At 40.4% G+C, this 16152-nt stretch overlaps 3 protein-coding genes across 3 annotated transcripts in view; 2 read left to right on the top strand and 1 right to left on the bottom strand.

The window, feature by feature from the left end:
• Positions 1-16152, top strand: part of LOC146477062 (uncharacterized) — a 450556-nt gene that overhangs the window by 49585 nt on the left and 384819 nt on the right. The gene's annotated exons all lie outside the window — the stretch shown is intronic.
• The window catches only part of LOC146477073 (atrial natriuretic peptide receptor 1-like), a 69639-nt gene that overhangs the window by 9912 nt on the left and 43575 nt on the right, over positions 1-16152 (top strand). The window contains exons 3-5 of the mRNA XM_085114090.1: positions 8514-8655; positions 9179-9412; positions 10002-10095. Coding sequence (XP_084970216.1) covers positions 8514-8655; positions 9179-9412; positions 10002-10095 — 470 coding nt within the window. The remainder of the gene's footprint in view (positions 1-8513; positions 8656-9178; positions 9413-10001; positions 10096-16152) is intronic.
• The window catches only part of LOC146477074 (uncharacterized), a 28260-nt gene continuing 22225 nt past the window's right edge, over positions 10118-16152 (bottom strand). The window contains exon 2 of the mRNA XM_085114134.1: positions 10118-13119. Coding sequence (XP_084970260.1) covers positions 10356-11000 — 645 coding nt within the window. The 5' untranslated portion in view covers positions 11001-13119 and the 3' untranslated portion in view covers positions 10118-10355. The remainder of the gene's footprint in view (positions 13120-16152) is intronic.

The following is a 16152-nucleotide window of genomic DNA, read 5'->3' as shown; positions in this document are numbered from 1 at the left end:
TAACGTTTAATGTTTATTTTTCAAATGAAACAAATGTTAAAATGCTTGGAATAGGTTCCCTCGCCTGGGCAAAATATCAACGTTATCATTACAAAGCTGTATTGATGCTTACAGTTATGAAAGTTACAGCACCTTTAATTCGATATGATTGTTCACTAAGCGTAGTCACTTGGTAGAAATCGAAATCGGTACAATTGGTAACAATCAATATTATTTGTCGATGGATATATCTTATATGGTCGATGTTTATAACCAATGTAACGAGCGTTGTGATTGGCCGATCTACGTGGGCATTATGGCAAATGTTACGTCCAGCAAATGCATGACTTCGGGGGAGAATTTCTATGTCTCATATATAACAAAGAAAGTCAGCTACATTATTGTTAGTATTGACTTAAACTGCTCTTTCTCTGAAATGAAGTTTGTTATATTTCCTGCCCGCATTTATCCTTCACGCTTCACTGGAAATCTGTAAATTTTCACGCGAGCTCCTATTTGAGCTGTGCACTTGCGCCGAGTCGCCATTTTTCATTCAGCAAAGTTGTATTATTTTTCTGAGCCGCGCTAGTAAACATAGTTCAGACGTTTGGTAAAATGGCACCCTAGTGGAACCAAATTTGGAAGAGAAAACTGTGTGCAACAAATGCAGACTGCAGACTTGCAGACCTACAGACTTGCAGTCTTGCAGAACCAACATACTGGCCTTTCCCAATTCATTTTAAAAATAATGTTGTGCAACCTCCGCCATTCCACATCGTGTGCTGTCCGCTTGGTACGCTTTAAGGATACTTCCAACTTTCACGGTTGTCCTTCACGACTAAAATTCCTACGTGCACTAGTTTTGAGAAAACGTTGTCAACCTATATAGCAATGGACAGCACAATAAGGGGTAGTTTCTGAAAAAAAAAATACAATTTTACCGAACTTTTTTATATCCTAAAATATCAGGATCGGGTAAACTCGCCAACAACCGAGGCCTGTTGGATTGAATTTATCGGGTATTGAACATCTGGCAAGAACGAAATAGCTGCATAGCCGTTATTCACAACACATTAAGGGGGGATTCTACCTAAACGCCACTTTTCCGCCACTTGACATGGCTTTAATGGAAAAATCTCGTTCACGTTTCAAGCAATCCAAAAACTCTACACTCATCACGTGAATCTGTATTGTGGGGTGTTTTGTGAATTTTTGGGTGATTTTTGGGTATATTTGGGAGGAGATAATTTTTCTTGAAGGATTGGTAAAATTAAGAGAAATAAGAAATATTGAAGATTTAGTGAAGTTTTAAAATTAGAATTTTTAGTTAATAATTAATAGACGGATACCACGTTAGTCCACTAGCAACCTGGGGTGCTCTTGCGTGGATATCAACTGTCTGTTAGTGTTCCAAAAATCATTTTCTTTCCTCTATCCCTCCTTAAAACCTCTTCAAATTTCTTTCAAATGCAGGTAGAATCCCCCCTTAATCAGCCTTTCCCGATATTTTGATTGGTTACCGAGATATCCGAGTTCAAAGTTAGAATAGCAAAAAATTATGTAGACATGTTGCTCAAGTAGACGCCATGCTAAAGTTAGCTTAAATTTCAAAAATTTCTGTACGAGATTTTAGCTCGTAAAATTTCGTAAACAACACATGCCTCCATAGGGAGTACAGGGAATTATATAACCTCGTAATGCTGCGAGCCAGTAAATCAGCAACACTGCATGGAATCAACAAAACTAGCACATAATTCTTGTCAAATTCCAAAGTCGCAAAAATCCGGAAGTATACAGGTCGGCAAGTTTTCAAACCTCCAAATCTGCAGTTTGTATTTGTCGCACACCCAAGCCGTAAAGATGAATGAGTTCAACGTTGTATTTCGTGAACTTCATCGGGGACATCCAGACCATGAAATTTAAACTACCTCCTGGTAGTAGTTAGGGTCTGATCAAAGAATCTGCTGAACAATGTTATTCTGTGGGTGGAACCTTCCACAGTGAACAAGCATTTTATTTAGTCGACCACAGCTCGGTTACTAAAATCGCTCTGAAAAAGGAAGTTTGTAAACAGAGATGTTCATCGGACAACAGATGAACACAGCAATTCAGGAAGTAATATATCAAACACGAGAAAGAGTGTTTCATCAGACATCCAAACACTGAGAAGTAGGTTGAAAAAACGAGGCGCGGTGTTTGGATATCTGATGAAACACACTTTCGAGTGTTTGATATGGATTCTCAAATGATCAATAATTCTTGGAGAAATTCAAGGCTAAAGTTGGCAAAATTTTATGGTAATTAGTATCACATATCCAAACTACGGTCACGGTAGTGATTTTCTTTGTTTTCTCTTGATGAATTATTAATGAGTTTGAGAATTTATATATAAACACTGAACACTGAAAGGACTGAACACCGAGTGTTTATGGAGCTGATAGGAGAAATATTGCTGTGGGTATTGTGTTGCAAATTTCTGTTTGTTAATTACCTATTCTTTTCTATCGTTATGTCGTCGATTCTAAGCTTCTAGGAGGTTTAAGCGCTATTTAGTGCTTTTTTTTTAATGTACAAGGCATGAATTAGTACCGTTCATTTTTCATTTCTTCTTAAAAGAATGTTTGGTCTCAGCGTGGAAATTATACTAATTGCGTTCGACAAAGAACACGATCTGCCTTAATTGCTGTGGCATACTAGGTGAAATGAATCAAATTCTCTGTTTTTCTGTTTCTCTGTTATGGACACCAGATTTGCCCCCACGAAGTTTCCTTTGACTGATTTTCGCAGGGAACTGGTAGTTCGATGTGTATACTTTGGTAAGGAATGTTCCAATCCACGACTGTAGTTTGGCAACTTCATCCCGTCAAGAAGAACTTGATCAGTTTTTCACTCCTGTAAATTCCTTTCACTCGGCTTTAAAACATAACTGAGAAATTTCTGAAACCTCCGATTTCACGAACATCTCCGAGACGCTAAAAAAATGCAAAGATGCATCCAAACAAGTCGCTCGACACTTTAACCTGCCTAACCATTCTTACAAACACATGGCGATCTACACCATGGTAACACAGAAAGCCACCAAAGTTTATAACAAAAATTTATCTTCCAAATCCCACGGAATCAACGAACGCTTTACGTTCGTCTAATTTGTTCTTTTTTTCCACCTTAGCCATGAATTCTCTCAGCAATAGCGTAGCTTGACTGGTATAAACCACACACAACTCAGAATTCCTTGATTCGCTCTGAAGAAGAGCTAACGCTAGAAACATCAACACTCGATGTAAGAAGATGAAAATACGACCAATAACCATAATTGAGAGACTGGTTATCAAATCTTGCCATGACAACAATGGTGTTGCAATTTATGTTGAACGGGCCGCGACCGTGCACAATCCTTTGTCTTTATGTTCACAATACAGTTGAAAACCATGGCAAGTTAACAAGAGGTTGGACACTTGCTCCAACACGCTTTAAAATCTATTGTGGTTTGTGCACGGTGAAAGCCAAAAATGCTAACAAAAACATATAACTATAAAGAAGATTGTCAGTCTTCATAACCATTGCCTTTTATTAGCTATGCAACAACAGTCATTACAACGTTTACTGAAAACTTGTCTCTTGCCACGTGACAACCCATAATGATCATATCCCTCAGGGATCCCATTCTCTAACACCTTCATCCAGTGAAATTTAAAATTTTACGTTCAACTAGTCTACGGAGAGTATCGTGTAGGTACTTTTAATTAGCGTCCAAACGTGTTCGTTTGGCAGTGATCAATTCCATCTTCTTAGTAGGCTAAGCTGTTTTGGTGGTCTTTGAATTGGTTTTTCATCTGGTCAAATTCGATCCAATCATTTTAATAGCCAACTAAAACTTAATAGTGGCAGTTATTCCATTCGAAAATGCAAGTCCCAACTTTTGACTGAGATCGGTTAGGAATCGGATTACTCATTTGATAAACTAAAGAGTTGCAGACTTCATATGTAGCAATGAACTAGTTTAGTTGAGAATTCATCCCGTGCCACCAAAGGGATGTTCGAACACTTCTAAGGGTTGATTAAGGGTTCTAAGGGTTGTACCCATGTGTGTTTGATGTAGTTTTACACTCAGCGTCTTTCTCAATGTAGTTGGGACTACGATGCGATAACCTGGTATACAACCCCATCGCTGAATGACAGTTCGTACTTCGGTGGTCCAGACTGGAAGAATTTCACCAAGCATACGTGTCTTTTGCTGATTGTCCAGTTTTGAGATATGTGGCTGATTACTGACTGTGGGATCCTGGCCTTAGCTGTTTTTCTTCTCCAAATTTCACTTTGGTGGCTTGATACACTTTGATCTTCAATAACCAGCCCAGTAGTTTCAATCTCCTGTTCACTCTTGCTTCGATTCCTATTGGTCGTTTGGGATCTTCTAAGGGCATTAGCAATAAGAAGTCTAACCAGATTATCTGGCACAGGTTACTTCAGTATTGCAGCAAGTGGTTTCTCGCCATTGAAGATTGTTACCTTTCTGCCATACGTGTAAAGGTATGAGACCTGATGAGACCATAAACAATACTTAGCATCTCTTTGTCAATTTGACTGTAACGTTTTTCAGTTTCTGTTAGTGCTCTTGATGTATACTGTATAGGTTGACCACCTTGCGTGCTCCTTCGCCACTCGATGAGGCGTAAACTGACTCTGATGGCTTCAAATATTTCAGCAGTGGTGCTTTTGAAATTATGAGTGCTTTTATTTATCAAAAGCTTTCTGTTCATTTGCTTCCCAGATTAACGCAGTGTCTTCCTTCGGAAGTGTTCTGAGCGGGTCTGATTTGGTTGAAAGGTCTTTAGAAAATCGAAAAGGTAGGAAACCACACCAAATAGTCTTCTAACTTCGCCTTTGTTGGTTGGAGGTGGCATAGATTAGATATCATCTTGTTTCTTTGGGTCAGGTCTGACCCAATTTCAAGAAGCAGATGATCACAGTTGGAAGTCTTCCTCAGCTGGAACAGATGTCAGATGTCGAGTTTGATATTCTCAGTTGGCATCTAGCAAACCAGCAGTCGTTTGTCATGATTGGCTGTCGCCTCTTCTGTGGTGTCGCTGTTACCCCAGATAAGGATGTCATCAGCTATAGCTTTTGCGTACCTTCTAAATTCTTATCAATTTTTCTTTGAAATTCTTCAGGGGCAACACTAATACCAAAAAGATAAAGAATAAACTTTCAATAGGAGTATTAAAAATTGTGAACAGCGAGCTTGCTTTGTCGAGTGGGACGTGCCAGAAGGCGGATTTGACATCAGTTAAGGTAACTACTTTAGCATTGACAATTTCGAGAAGCAGATGATAGACAGTTGGAATTGCATACTCAGTGCGCCTGAGTGCTTTGTTTACTGGTCTGCTATCTATGGAGATTCTTCTTCCATTCTTAGCAGAAGACTTGTTTCACTAAGGGTGTGAACTTTCAATGCGATCGGTTACTTCTTCCAGCATGCCTTGGTCTTGTTCAAAGCATTGGAAGTGTAGTTGTTCAGGATAGTTTCCATGGTGAGTGGCATAACCACTTCTGAAGCAGTTAAAGGGACACATGGCTTGGTTGGTTATGTTCTACCCCCAACAATGTTGTCTGGTAAGAGCTACATAAGCTTGAGCGCTTCAGAGTCATTTGGACCTATCAGAGGAGTCAAGTCCTTGGCGACAATTCTAAACGGTTTATCACTTCTTCGCAGGTGCAGGGTTGAATACAATGACTTTTCAGGCAGCTTCTCTTTTTCTTTGGTGGTATTGATTGTTTTTAATTTATTGGTTTTGCTTATCTTTCCTTTAGTAATCATTCACATACCTTGGAATGCGGCTGACTCTGGCTTAGTCACGCCAAGTCTGATATTTCAAGCTTTATAAAGGTACAAAACATGCGTTACGTCAAGTTCACAGCGCAAATTCTCGACAAATTTACTCAGTCGATTGCGAAACCGAGTTCGCGTTCTCAACAAAATCCACGTTGTTGCCCTATTAAACATTAAACAGTACTATGCAAAAATGTGTGATCAAACGCTATTTGTCTTTCATTTTGGCAAGAAATAAGTATTGAATACCGTTGATTGTGTATGCAAACATGTGCGATCAAAGATTTTTCCATTTAATCTTACCCAAAATAGCCAGTAAACAAGCAACTTTACGACTCAAACTTGCAGAAACACAAACTGTCACACACAAAAGTTTACTGCTGGTGAAAGATTAACACAAATAAGCCTTACCATTTTACAATGCATCAGTTCCTTTCCCCCTTATTCCTCGTAATTTATTCAACGCTTTTAAACCTGAATCCCTCCGAAAATAACAAATTTTAACACTACAGTCTCCCTCTTTTACACTAGAAGTGTATGCTGATGGTCAGAGACTGTAACCAAAACGGGTCACATTTCAAACTGAAAATGTCGCCTATTTAAATGTTGACAAAACAGCTAAATGTTGCAGCAACGATTCTATTTGGCAATAGCAAATATCTGACGAGCATCGCGAAACCACACGAAAGCATGTGCTGACGTGGCGCAAGGTGTTCAGGTCGCAAAATCTCGTGGCTGCTACAACAACCGAGGAGTAAAAATGATAATCAGACGGCAGTTAAGACGTAGCTGTGACCGCAGCCATCAAACAAAACGCTGTCTCTTAATCGAGGAATTGCAGGTAATTTTTCTTTCATGTCATTTTTACCTGCAGCTGTTAGAGGCTCATGTCCTAAGGCCTCAGCTGTATCTTCCATTTCTCAATCTCGCCAAGATAAAGCGGCCTGTTATGGCGCTCGATAGACTAACAGATCATTGCCATTTTTCCGAGTAATTGTTCCGTAGAAATTCAAAATTTCATGCAATTAAAGGTTCAAAATTGCTTGATGATAGTGGCAGTGAAAGTGACAGTATTATCTTGAAAGCGATGGTAGTAGTGATGATGATGATGATGATGATGATCATCATCATCATCATCATCATCAGTAGCGTGGAATAATGCAAGCGCGAAAGTGGACTTCTCTTGCAACCTAACTTTCATTTATGAACAAAATTATACATGGAAGATTTGTTGTATGCTGGTTGCTTTTCCCTCTGTTCGTTTCTAAACAGTAACAGCGAGAGTAATAGTTGGACGCGTAAGTTGACACTTGAACAGTCCAGACAGAATTAGTATATAATCGCCTTCGAGTGGCTGGTAAAACGAAGGATAAGGTCCAGGGTTGAAAAAATATAAAAAAAAATGAAGAAACTGCAGACATTTGAGGACATTATCCTTCGATCTACCAGAAAATCGGAAAGAATTTATTCATTTAATTACCCTCCGATTAGTTTCCGCGGGTTCTCATTTCACAAAACACGTCATGTGGTACAAAATCGGACTGCGGTTATCAGACGATAAAGGTCGTCGATTTTTCTTTGACGAGAAAAACAAAGAAACAACGTCATAGTTTTGTCTTAGCTTAATAAAATCTATTAAACTAGTTAACTTGCATTTATTTGGCTGCAACCACGCCATAGCCATCACAGGTTGTTTTGTCTATTCTACAGCCGAGTAACGCGTTCACGTTTAAGAAATTAATTCGCCTGGAATCAAGGCCCTGCTGTTGCAATTCTTGCGTGTAATAACTCATAACGGAAATGCTTTCTTCTTGTTTTGTAGATAACTTTAAAAAATATATCTTTGCAAAGTAGGGAGTCAAAGTGTGTCAATCGCTTTACAACTGATGAATTAGCCGGCGTAGCAGTCGTTTCCTTTCCAAGCCAGCGCGAGAAGTGTATGAAAGCTTCAGGAAAGAAGGAACAAAAACATGAATTTGTTTTGCTCCTTTTTGACTTCAGGAGCCTCAAGCGCGCTCGGAAAGGAAACGACTTTTATTTATCAAGACTATTGGTGAGGCCAGCTTCATTGGTTATTCTCAATACTTATAACAATCAATATGAGTTTTCGATTTCCATCTATTTCTACCGATTCCCATTTTTATTCACTTTATCAAGTGAGTACACCTAGGGTTAGTAATTCGCGTCAGCAAAAGAAAGATGATTGATATTCCAGGTTATTTTAAAGACCCGAGAACATAACTCGAGTTGCTTTTCCGTCAAAAGAGGAAGTGGCTATCTCTGGATTTTAATACGTTTGTTTGAGTTTTTACCAGTTGTCAATAAACCAAGAAAAGCACTAAATAAGATTTTAAATGATCACGCCTGGATGGCATTGTAAAATTCATTTTTAGTTTTTTCCAAGTAGCAGAATTTCGGTTGGAAATTTTTCCTCGAGAAAATGTAGTCTCGATTGATAGACATATCTGTCACGGGTGAGAAAACCAAAGGCCTAAAACTGTTAAACAGATGTGAGACGAGTAAAAGGAACACGAATTTCCATTCGGCACGTCCCAGCCAGGGAAACAGGACTATCTTATTTAAAGTTCCGTTTCTCAGAGAAATTTTAAAAAACGTCGTGTTCATTTATTCTAACCGGAATTTCCTGGCGGTTTTTTTAATTGTAAACTATTCAATCTGTAAAAATAATTTTCTTTTGTTCCAGACCTCTCAATTTTCTGCATACCTTCACGACGCCATTGAATTATATGCTGTTGGCCTAAGCCGGTCTTTGAGCCGCGGAGGAAATAAATCTGACGGCTTGTCAATCATCACTAACCTGACTATAAATGAAGTACTTTTCAAAGGTAATGTAACAAGACGAGAGAGAGACTGACTGAGAGGGGTTCCCGATTGTCCGGGTATCGGCGATTTTTGTAGTTTTGGTGTTAAGGGTTTTGTCCAGTTTGGCTTCTTGAACCAAGTCAACAACGAGATTGCGGCGGGCTTTTGTTATTTATTTATTTTTTTTTGGGGGGGAGGGTGGTTAAAAATGCATTGCACTGTTTTGTTTTGGAGTGGCTCATGAATATTCTTGAGGATATTGTTTTATTGGCACTTCCTCTCACCCTTAGCTGTGGGTACCCCTTTAGGTATCGTGTAGCTCCTACGAGGTGGGGAAGGGGCGCTGGCGGAGTTTGAGGAGAATCGCGAGAAAAACCTTGGCCTCAAAGGAGGGGGGAGGGGGGTATCACACAAGTCTTAAAGGAGTCCAAACCCCTGTCGGTAATTGAAAACAGTATTCATTATGAGTGACTGAAAACGTGCTATTAATTAAATTTTGAGTGTGAACCTTTTTAGTTTTAATTTACTTCATTGTTTCTTACTCAGGTGTGTCTGGCGATGTGGCCATCAACTATTATGGTAACCGTGTACCGGTGTTTCTATTCAGTAACAGACAACGTGGTGCTTGGACACCCATAGTAGAGATTGACCAAACAAAACCACCCGAGCAGAGTGTGAAAGCGTACAACGTTTCAACAGTATGGCCAGGTGGAACCATAACTGTGCCGCTTGATGAGCCAAAATGCGGATTCCAAGGGGAAAAATGTGTGACACCGAAAGGTTCTGTTTATTTTTCTCACGTAATTTTTATTAACCATACAGCACCACAGAACTAGAAATTCACGGTTGAAATTTTAACTTATATGAAAAAAAAAATGTATAAAACCGTTATTTTTGCAGATGTAATAGGCATCATATAAATGACAGTTGGCTTTGCATGCTATCCGGCTAAGGGTTCGGAAAAGTAAATCGCAGCAGTCTCCTAATACTTGCGGGGAGGGGTGTTGGTATAAAAGCGAGCTGCAATCTAAGGGTTTGCTGTACAAGCGTAACAAAAACTATTTTTTTTAACACGTTCATCAATGATTTAAAGTCAACAACACAGTTTTGTCGCAAAGCAGAAAGAAATTTGAGAGTTTTAGCTTTAACACAGAGCCGACACTCTGGCTACAGTTTTGCAAGGCGTAATAGATGTATGTGTGTACTGTGCATTGTAGAAAGAGAAAGTATTTTACATAAGATTTGCCAAAGGACTTTTCTTCCGGCCCCAAAACCGTAGCAAGTATTTTTCGTGTTATGGCATTGATCACCTTTTCTTTCAATGACGTGATTATTTCACTGATTTAGAGTTGTGTTTTTCCATCAACAGAGGAGCCGGGAGAAACATTCAATTACTTGTGGTTTTTGACCCTCATACTATTGATAGTGGTTATTGGCCTCTCGATTGGCTTTCATTACTACAAGTGAGTAAGCAAGTCTGGCAGGGATTCATTTCCCTGTCACGTACAAGTTTTAAGCAAAGTGAGATTATTCCAGGGTTGAGGCCTTTTACAGATATTTTTAATGTGTGTGCCATAATTAAGATTTTCATATAGGTGACTCCTAAGCTCTTTAAATGATCAGACCAAACCAGACCATACCACCCACTTGTACATATTTTGAGAGTTCAATCCTTCTTTGTACGAGCTCTGCCAAATCATGGCTTGGCTTCGCGAACGAAGATTTATGAAGTTTGTCCACGTTGTCGTCGACTGCAGGCACGCTCCTGGCTGACCAGACCGATGCGGGAGAGACAGGGCCGCGAGCAGTGTCTGTAGGGAAAAGTAATGTCTGGTGTGGTGGTGGAGGCGGCGTGGCCCTTCCTCCTCTGTCTCTTGTCTTCGAGTGAGCTTCTTCTGTCCGCTTCGAACTGGGAAGCAGCTTGATGGATTGTGTGGCGCCAGGCCACACAGTCAGCGGCAAGGTCAGACCACTGCTTGTGGTCGATGTTGCAGGTAGTGAGCGACTTCTTCAGGTTGTCCTTGAATCGCTTCTTTGGAGCCCCTCCCTCACAATGGCCAGTGGAGAGTTCGCCGAACAAGACGATCTTTGGAAGGCGATGGTCTTCCATACTGGAAACGTGACCAGCCCATCGGAGGTGGTACTTCAAGATCATGGCTTCGTTGCTGGAAACCTCCGCCTGCTCTAGGACTTCGACGTTGGTGATGAGGTCGCTCCAATGGATGTTGAGGATGGTGCGCAAGCAGCGCTGGTGGAAACGCTCGAGGAGGCGGATGTGGCTGCGGTAAGTGACCCAGGTCTCAGAGCCGTAGAGTATAGTGGAGAGAACAACAGCTCTATAGACACGGATCTTTGTTTGGTTTTTCATACTTTTGTTGTCCGACACTCGTTTGTATAGTCTGCCGAAGGAGCTGTTGGCCTTTGCTAGTCTATTGTCTATTTCCTTATCGATCTTGGCATCAGATGAGATGGTTGAACCAAGATAGGTGAACTGCTGCGTGGTTTTTTTCAGTTCAGTGTCGCCAATGCTGATGTGGGGTGTACGATATTCTTCATGGGCATCAGATGAGATGGTTGAACCAAGATAGGTGAACTGCTGAGTGTTTTTTTCAGTTCAGTGTCAAGCTGACACTGGTGAAGAACCTCCGTCTTCTTGAGACTGACTTCTAGGCCAAACAGCCGCGAGGCATCTGCAAAGCAGCTTGTGACGCATGTAAGATGAGACTCTTAAGATCTTCATCACCATTTTCGAGTTCCAAAGAGGTAAAGTTGATGGTAGTGCAAGAAAACTTGATTTAGTCAAATTCGTCACTAAGCGTAACGGGGGAAAGAAACAGAACTTTCGCAGTTCCTTGCAAACTAACCCTCAACTATTGGAACTCCATGCTCTACTCTTTTCGATTAGTGTGTGGGTTCTTTAACGTCCCACAAGGTTATGAACATGAAAGTGTTGTGCGGCGGGTCCTACGGTTTATTGTCCTTATCCGAGAAGACTAGAAAGTCTAACCATTTGCAGATATCAGAGCAAAGGCAGCACTTTCTCCTCTGTTATTTAAAGACCCTGAGTGGTGGTCCGGCCGGTGTTTAAACCCGCGACCTCCTGTACGGTAGTCCGGTGCTCTACCAACTGAGCCAACCGGTCGGCCGGTCGGTTAGGCAACTCGGCTTCCCAGGGGTGGCAGGGAAATTCAAAACATTCTTGATGTTGCGTTTAACTAATAAAATGTGTATGCCTAATAGCATACTATAGAAACTACTGTATTTGAAGTAGTTTCCCTGTAGTCAATTTTGAAAGAACCAATCACTAGTACTTTCCTTCATGATTTAATGATCTTTCCACTTCGCAAACAAAGTTACCAGTGGCATAAGCCTGGTGGTCGCCAGCCGTGACTGATTGACAAGCCGGAGTCTGTAATTTGGCAAAATGATGAAACCAGTCGTCCTGGTCGAATTTAGCCCTGATCCTTTAAAGACAACAGAATTGTGTTGCTACGCACGGTTTCGGTGAAAAATTCTGTGGTGGTCGTAGAAGGTGGGCCGGTCTTATTGGAGAAAATGTCTGGTAAATTATACAGGCCTTGAATGTGTTGGATATTATCACACTGTCGAAGATGTTTGTATATAGCACTTTCTTTATCCGTGAGCGCGTGTTCTTGTGTGCGAGTAAATAGAGTTCTGTTCGTTTTGCCGATGTAAGAGCAATTGCAGCCGGGACAAGTGAATTTCTTAAACAACATCTTATTTGCATAATGGTGGTGTTTTGTCTTTAGTACTCGTAAAGAAGCATACTTTTGTGGTCTTCTGTTTTATTCGAATGTCCACATTCGGGTCGACGAGACTTCTGCGCAGTTTATACTTACGTTTCTTAGTAAGCTGTGTTGTTAGGTCACCATAAGATAATTGACAGTGACGACAATTGGAACCTCCTTCTATACAAAGAAGCCTATCACATAAAACGTTTATCGCCATCCTTGAACAATGGCTTGAAGGCCAGCAGAGAACTCAGCTTATTCTCATGACAGTTTTTCTCTTTTTGTTTTGTACTTATTTCATTCTCACGTGCCTATTGATGCTAATTTACCACCCTTTTAGTATTTAAACTTTAGCTACCGCATTGTCACCTAGTCTGACGGTGATATAGAATTATATCGAAATATTACTGAAACAAACCACCGTTTCCTTGCATTTATTGCCTAAATATTAGTCTAAATGCACTTATTCGGTTTAATTTTCGTTCTATTTCATCTGTTGTCTTTAAAGGATCAGGGCTAAATTCGACCAGGACGACTGGTTTCATCATTTTGCCAAATTACAGACTCCGGCTTGTCAGTCAGTCACGGCTGGCGACCACCAGGCTTATGCCACTGGTAAATTTGTTTGCGAAGTGGAAAGATCATTAAATCATGAAGGAAAGTACTAGTCTAAATGCACTTATTCGGTTTAACTTTCGTTTTATTTCTCCTGAAATTATCAGCCGGTAATGGTTTCTGGAATTACAACAGATGAAGTTGAGCAAATCCAACGAACAATCCATCTAACGTATGCGTCAATACTGAAAAGTTCATCAAGGAGGAAAAATTGAATCGTTGCAATAGCTGCACCATTGATCATCCAAGTCAAAAGCAACACGTGGACATAATACTATGATGAGGTTTCAGAGAAAGTTGATCTTGGTATGGTGATGAAGACAGCCAAAAGTGTTTGCAGTGCGCTGGGATTAACGCTTGGCCACCCCTGGGAAGCCACCACCATCAACGTTATCTCTTTGGAACTCGAAAATAGTGATGAAGATCCTAAGATTCTCATCTTACATTCCCTTTACTACGGCCCTAATGGCCTGAAAGGGGAAGATATCTCATCCGGTAGTTTGATGAAGACGAGACCGTGAACAATGACCCAGTGGAAGTGACATGTCCCGAAATTTTTTTCCGAAAAGAACAGAAAAAAACATCGAACATGTGACAAATGAAATTCAAAACATTCTTAATATTGCGTTTAACTAATAAAAGCGTTATATTCGGCTTGATTTACAACAATATGAGGTTGTCTTCATTGCAGTTAACATGAGTATTAATTTGTTCTTGTCTAGAATACAATTTGTTCCGTCTAATAGCAAGATATCTAAATATTTCCTCGGGTGAAATAACTTTTGCAGAGCAGCAAGGATTGACCGAAACGGAATGGGAGCGATTATTCCACTTTCTCGTTTTCACTCTTACTCAGAGACAAGGGTGGCTATATAAATGAACAACACGAGGAATGCAGTCGGTCGAATTCCAACCTTTACGGTGGTAAATAGTTACGGGTTGCCTCTCACAATCGTCCTCGATAGGTTTAGAAAAAAATTTAATTCTCGGTGTATTCCCCTGTTGCGACGACAAAATCATTTTTCAAAACTCCGAGTTTTGAGATAGAGAAAAACTTTTCAAGCATTTATCTCAATCCAAGTTATACCGCAAGTTTCAGTGTTTTAGATGCTGTCTATAAAGCGGCAAAAGAGAGAGGGAAAAGTAAGATTTCTTACAAACATGGCCAAAATTGGTTGAGTCAACAGGACGTTTACACGCTTCATAAACGTACACATAGACTACACATGAGAAGGAAATGCCAAATTCCAAGTAAGTAAAAAGGTATGTTAGAGTTTTTCGTAAGGGAAACAACCCTTGGTATGAGGACAATCGTAGGCCTTCAGTAACTTGTCGTAACTAAAACCAGGAGCCGGAAAGTTGGCGACGTCGAGGAAGCGGAGATGCGCTGTCGTGTTAAATTGTGGCTTTTACCTTGATAGTAAATTGAACGCCTTCATTCTGGACCAGGACTGGAAAGAGAAAAATTATTTCACAGCGTTCAAGTCAACTGAAGCCCAGGAGAAAACGCTCTTCGAGGTATTCTTAGAATCGGTTTCTCAATTTCTTTTAAGTATGTACTTTTGTTTTCCTCGGTTCTGGGATGCTTACTTCCTGATTCGTCTTTATTGGGGTGCTTTTAGCTTGTAGAGGGGTCGGCGTGAGCCGCCTTGTGGTGAGCGTTGAATGGAGTCCTATTGGAAAAAGCCTCCCCACAGGCATTACATTTATGTTCTCACTGAGCTCCTAGGCCCTCGTGTACTTGTGTCTCGTGTCTTTTCAGATGTGACTATCGTCGAAATGTCTTATCACATTTCTGTTGTGTTTCTTTAACGTTGATTTGTTGGTGTCGGGTCAAGTAAACCCTTTTCCGCAAACATTGCATTCGTGACAGGCCTTTTTGGCAGTAGGTTTGTCTTCTTTGTGCTACAAAATTAAAAACAGAACGTATTATTGTCTTGCCATATCATAATATTTCAGTGTTAAATTAAAACCTACCTTTTAGTAGTTTGCAGTTCGCTTCCTGCCACCTCCAGCTCGAAGTTGATATTGAAGGTGATTTTGTGCAGATCTGGAAACCCTACCGCAACATGAAAATAAATTACCGGCGTTAATATTTTCTTTGTAAAGAAACATATTACAGAGAGGTTCGCAGTTTTGCTAAGCAAAATACTTACCCGTGATGAAGTTTCGAGCTCTTCTTTCCGAGTGGTGTCTGGTTCCAACGGTTGAGGAAGAATATTGGAAATGTCTTAGTGCCAAGATAAAAAGAGAATATTTATTAATGTGTCAACCATAAGCGAGAATCAAAAGGCTATAGTGATATTTTAAATCATCAGCTATCGAGACACACTTCCTCGAAATCTGTTAAATTCAGTACTTCAGGAGTATATCCCTGGCGTTTTCGTTCTTTCTAATGGGCATTTCGAACTGGTTTTGATCCATTTCAATTGATCAGTTTCGAACTTTAGCCAGAACGTTTTAACACGAGAACGCTCATTTCTATAGACATGGTAAGCGGGCGAGCTGGTTACCGCCTACTTTTCGTCTCGCCATTGTATTTTTGAGTGCCATATTTTTTGTCATAATTTATACCATAAATTAATGACATCGAGATGACGACGTTCTCTAAAAATAACATTGCAGCTCCGCAATTGCTCAGAAAATAAGCGACTAATTACAATGGCACTGAACTACTTGTGTGTGGGAATTTTGCCAGCCATGAGACTGCTTGTGGCTCAGTTTGCAATTAATGTGGTAATAAGTTATGAACGCACCTAATGTGAATGTAGGGTGCATGGTCACTGCCAGAGATTATGTGGAAGTGCTGTGAGACGGGGCCTACGGTTTATCGTCCCTATCTGAGAAGACTAGAGAGTCTAATTATTTGCAGATGTCAGAGCAAAGGCAACACTTTCTTCTCAGTAATTTGGAGACCCTCAGTTTTTGTCTGACAGGGAATCGAACTCGGGCCTACCGGTCCACAGTCTGGTACTCAACCAACTGAGCTAAACTGGCGGTGGTCTGGTTTGTTTCTACAGCGATACTTAAGGCCGTCCCGGCTAATTTGTTTGTTACCACCATGTTACGCCCGAAACGTGAAGGGATAATCGTGAAGGGATAAATTCAGAGAAATATCATGGCAATGGGGTATTAAATTTAACAATTTCACAA

Source organism: Pavona decussata, unplaced genomic scaffold (genome assembly GCF_977016875.1).
Source record: "Pavona decussata unplaced genomic scaffold, jaPavDecu1.1 SCAFFOLD_72, whole genome shotgun sequence".
In the NCBI taxonomy this organism is placed as follows: domain Eukaryota; kingdom Metazoa; phylum Cnidaria; class Anthozoa; order Scleractinia; family Agariciidae; genus Pavona; species Pavona decussata.
The sequence above is the reverse complement of the archived record's forward strand: the minus strand, read 5'-3'. Positions and strand labels throughout refer to the sequence as shown.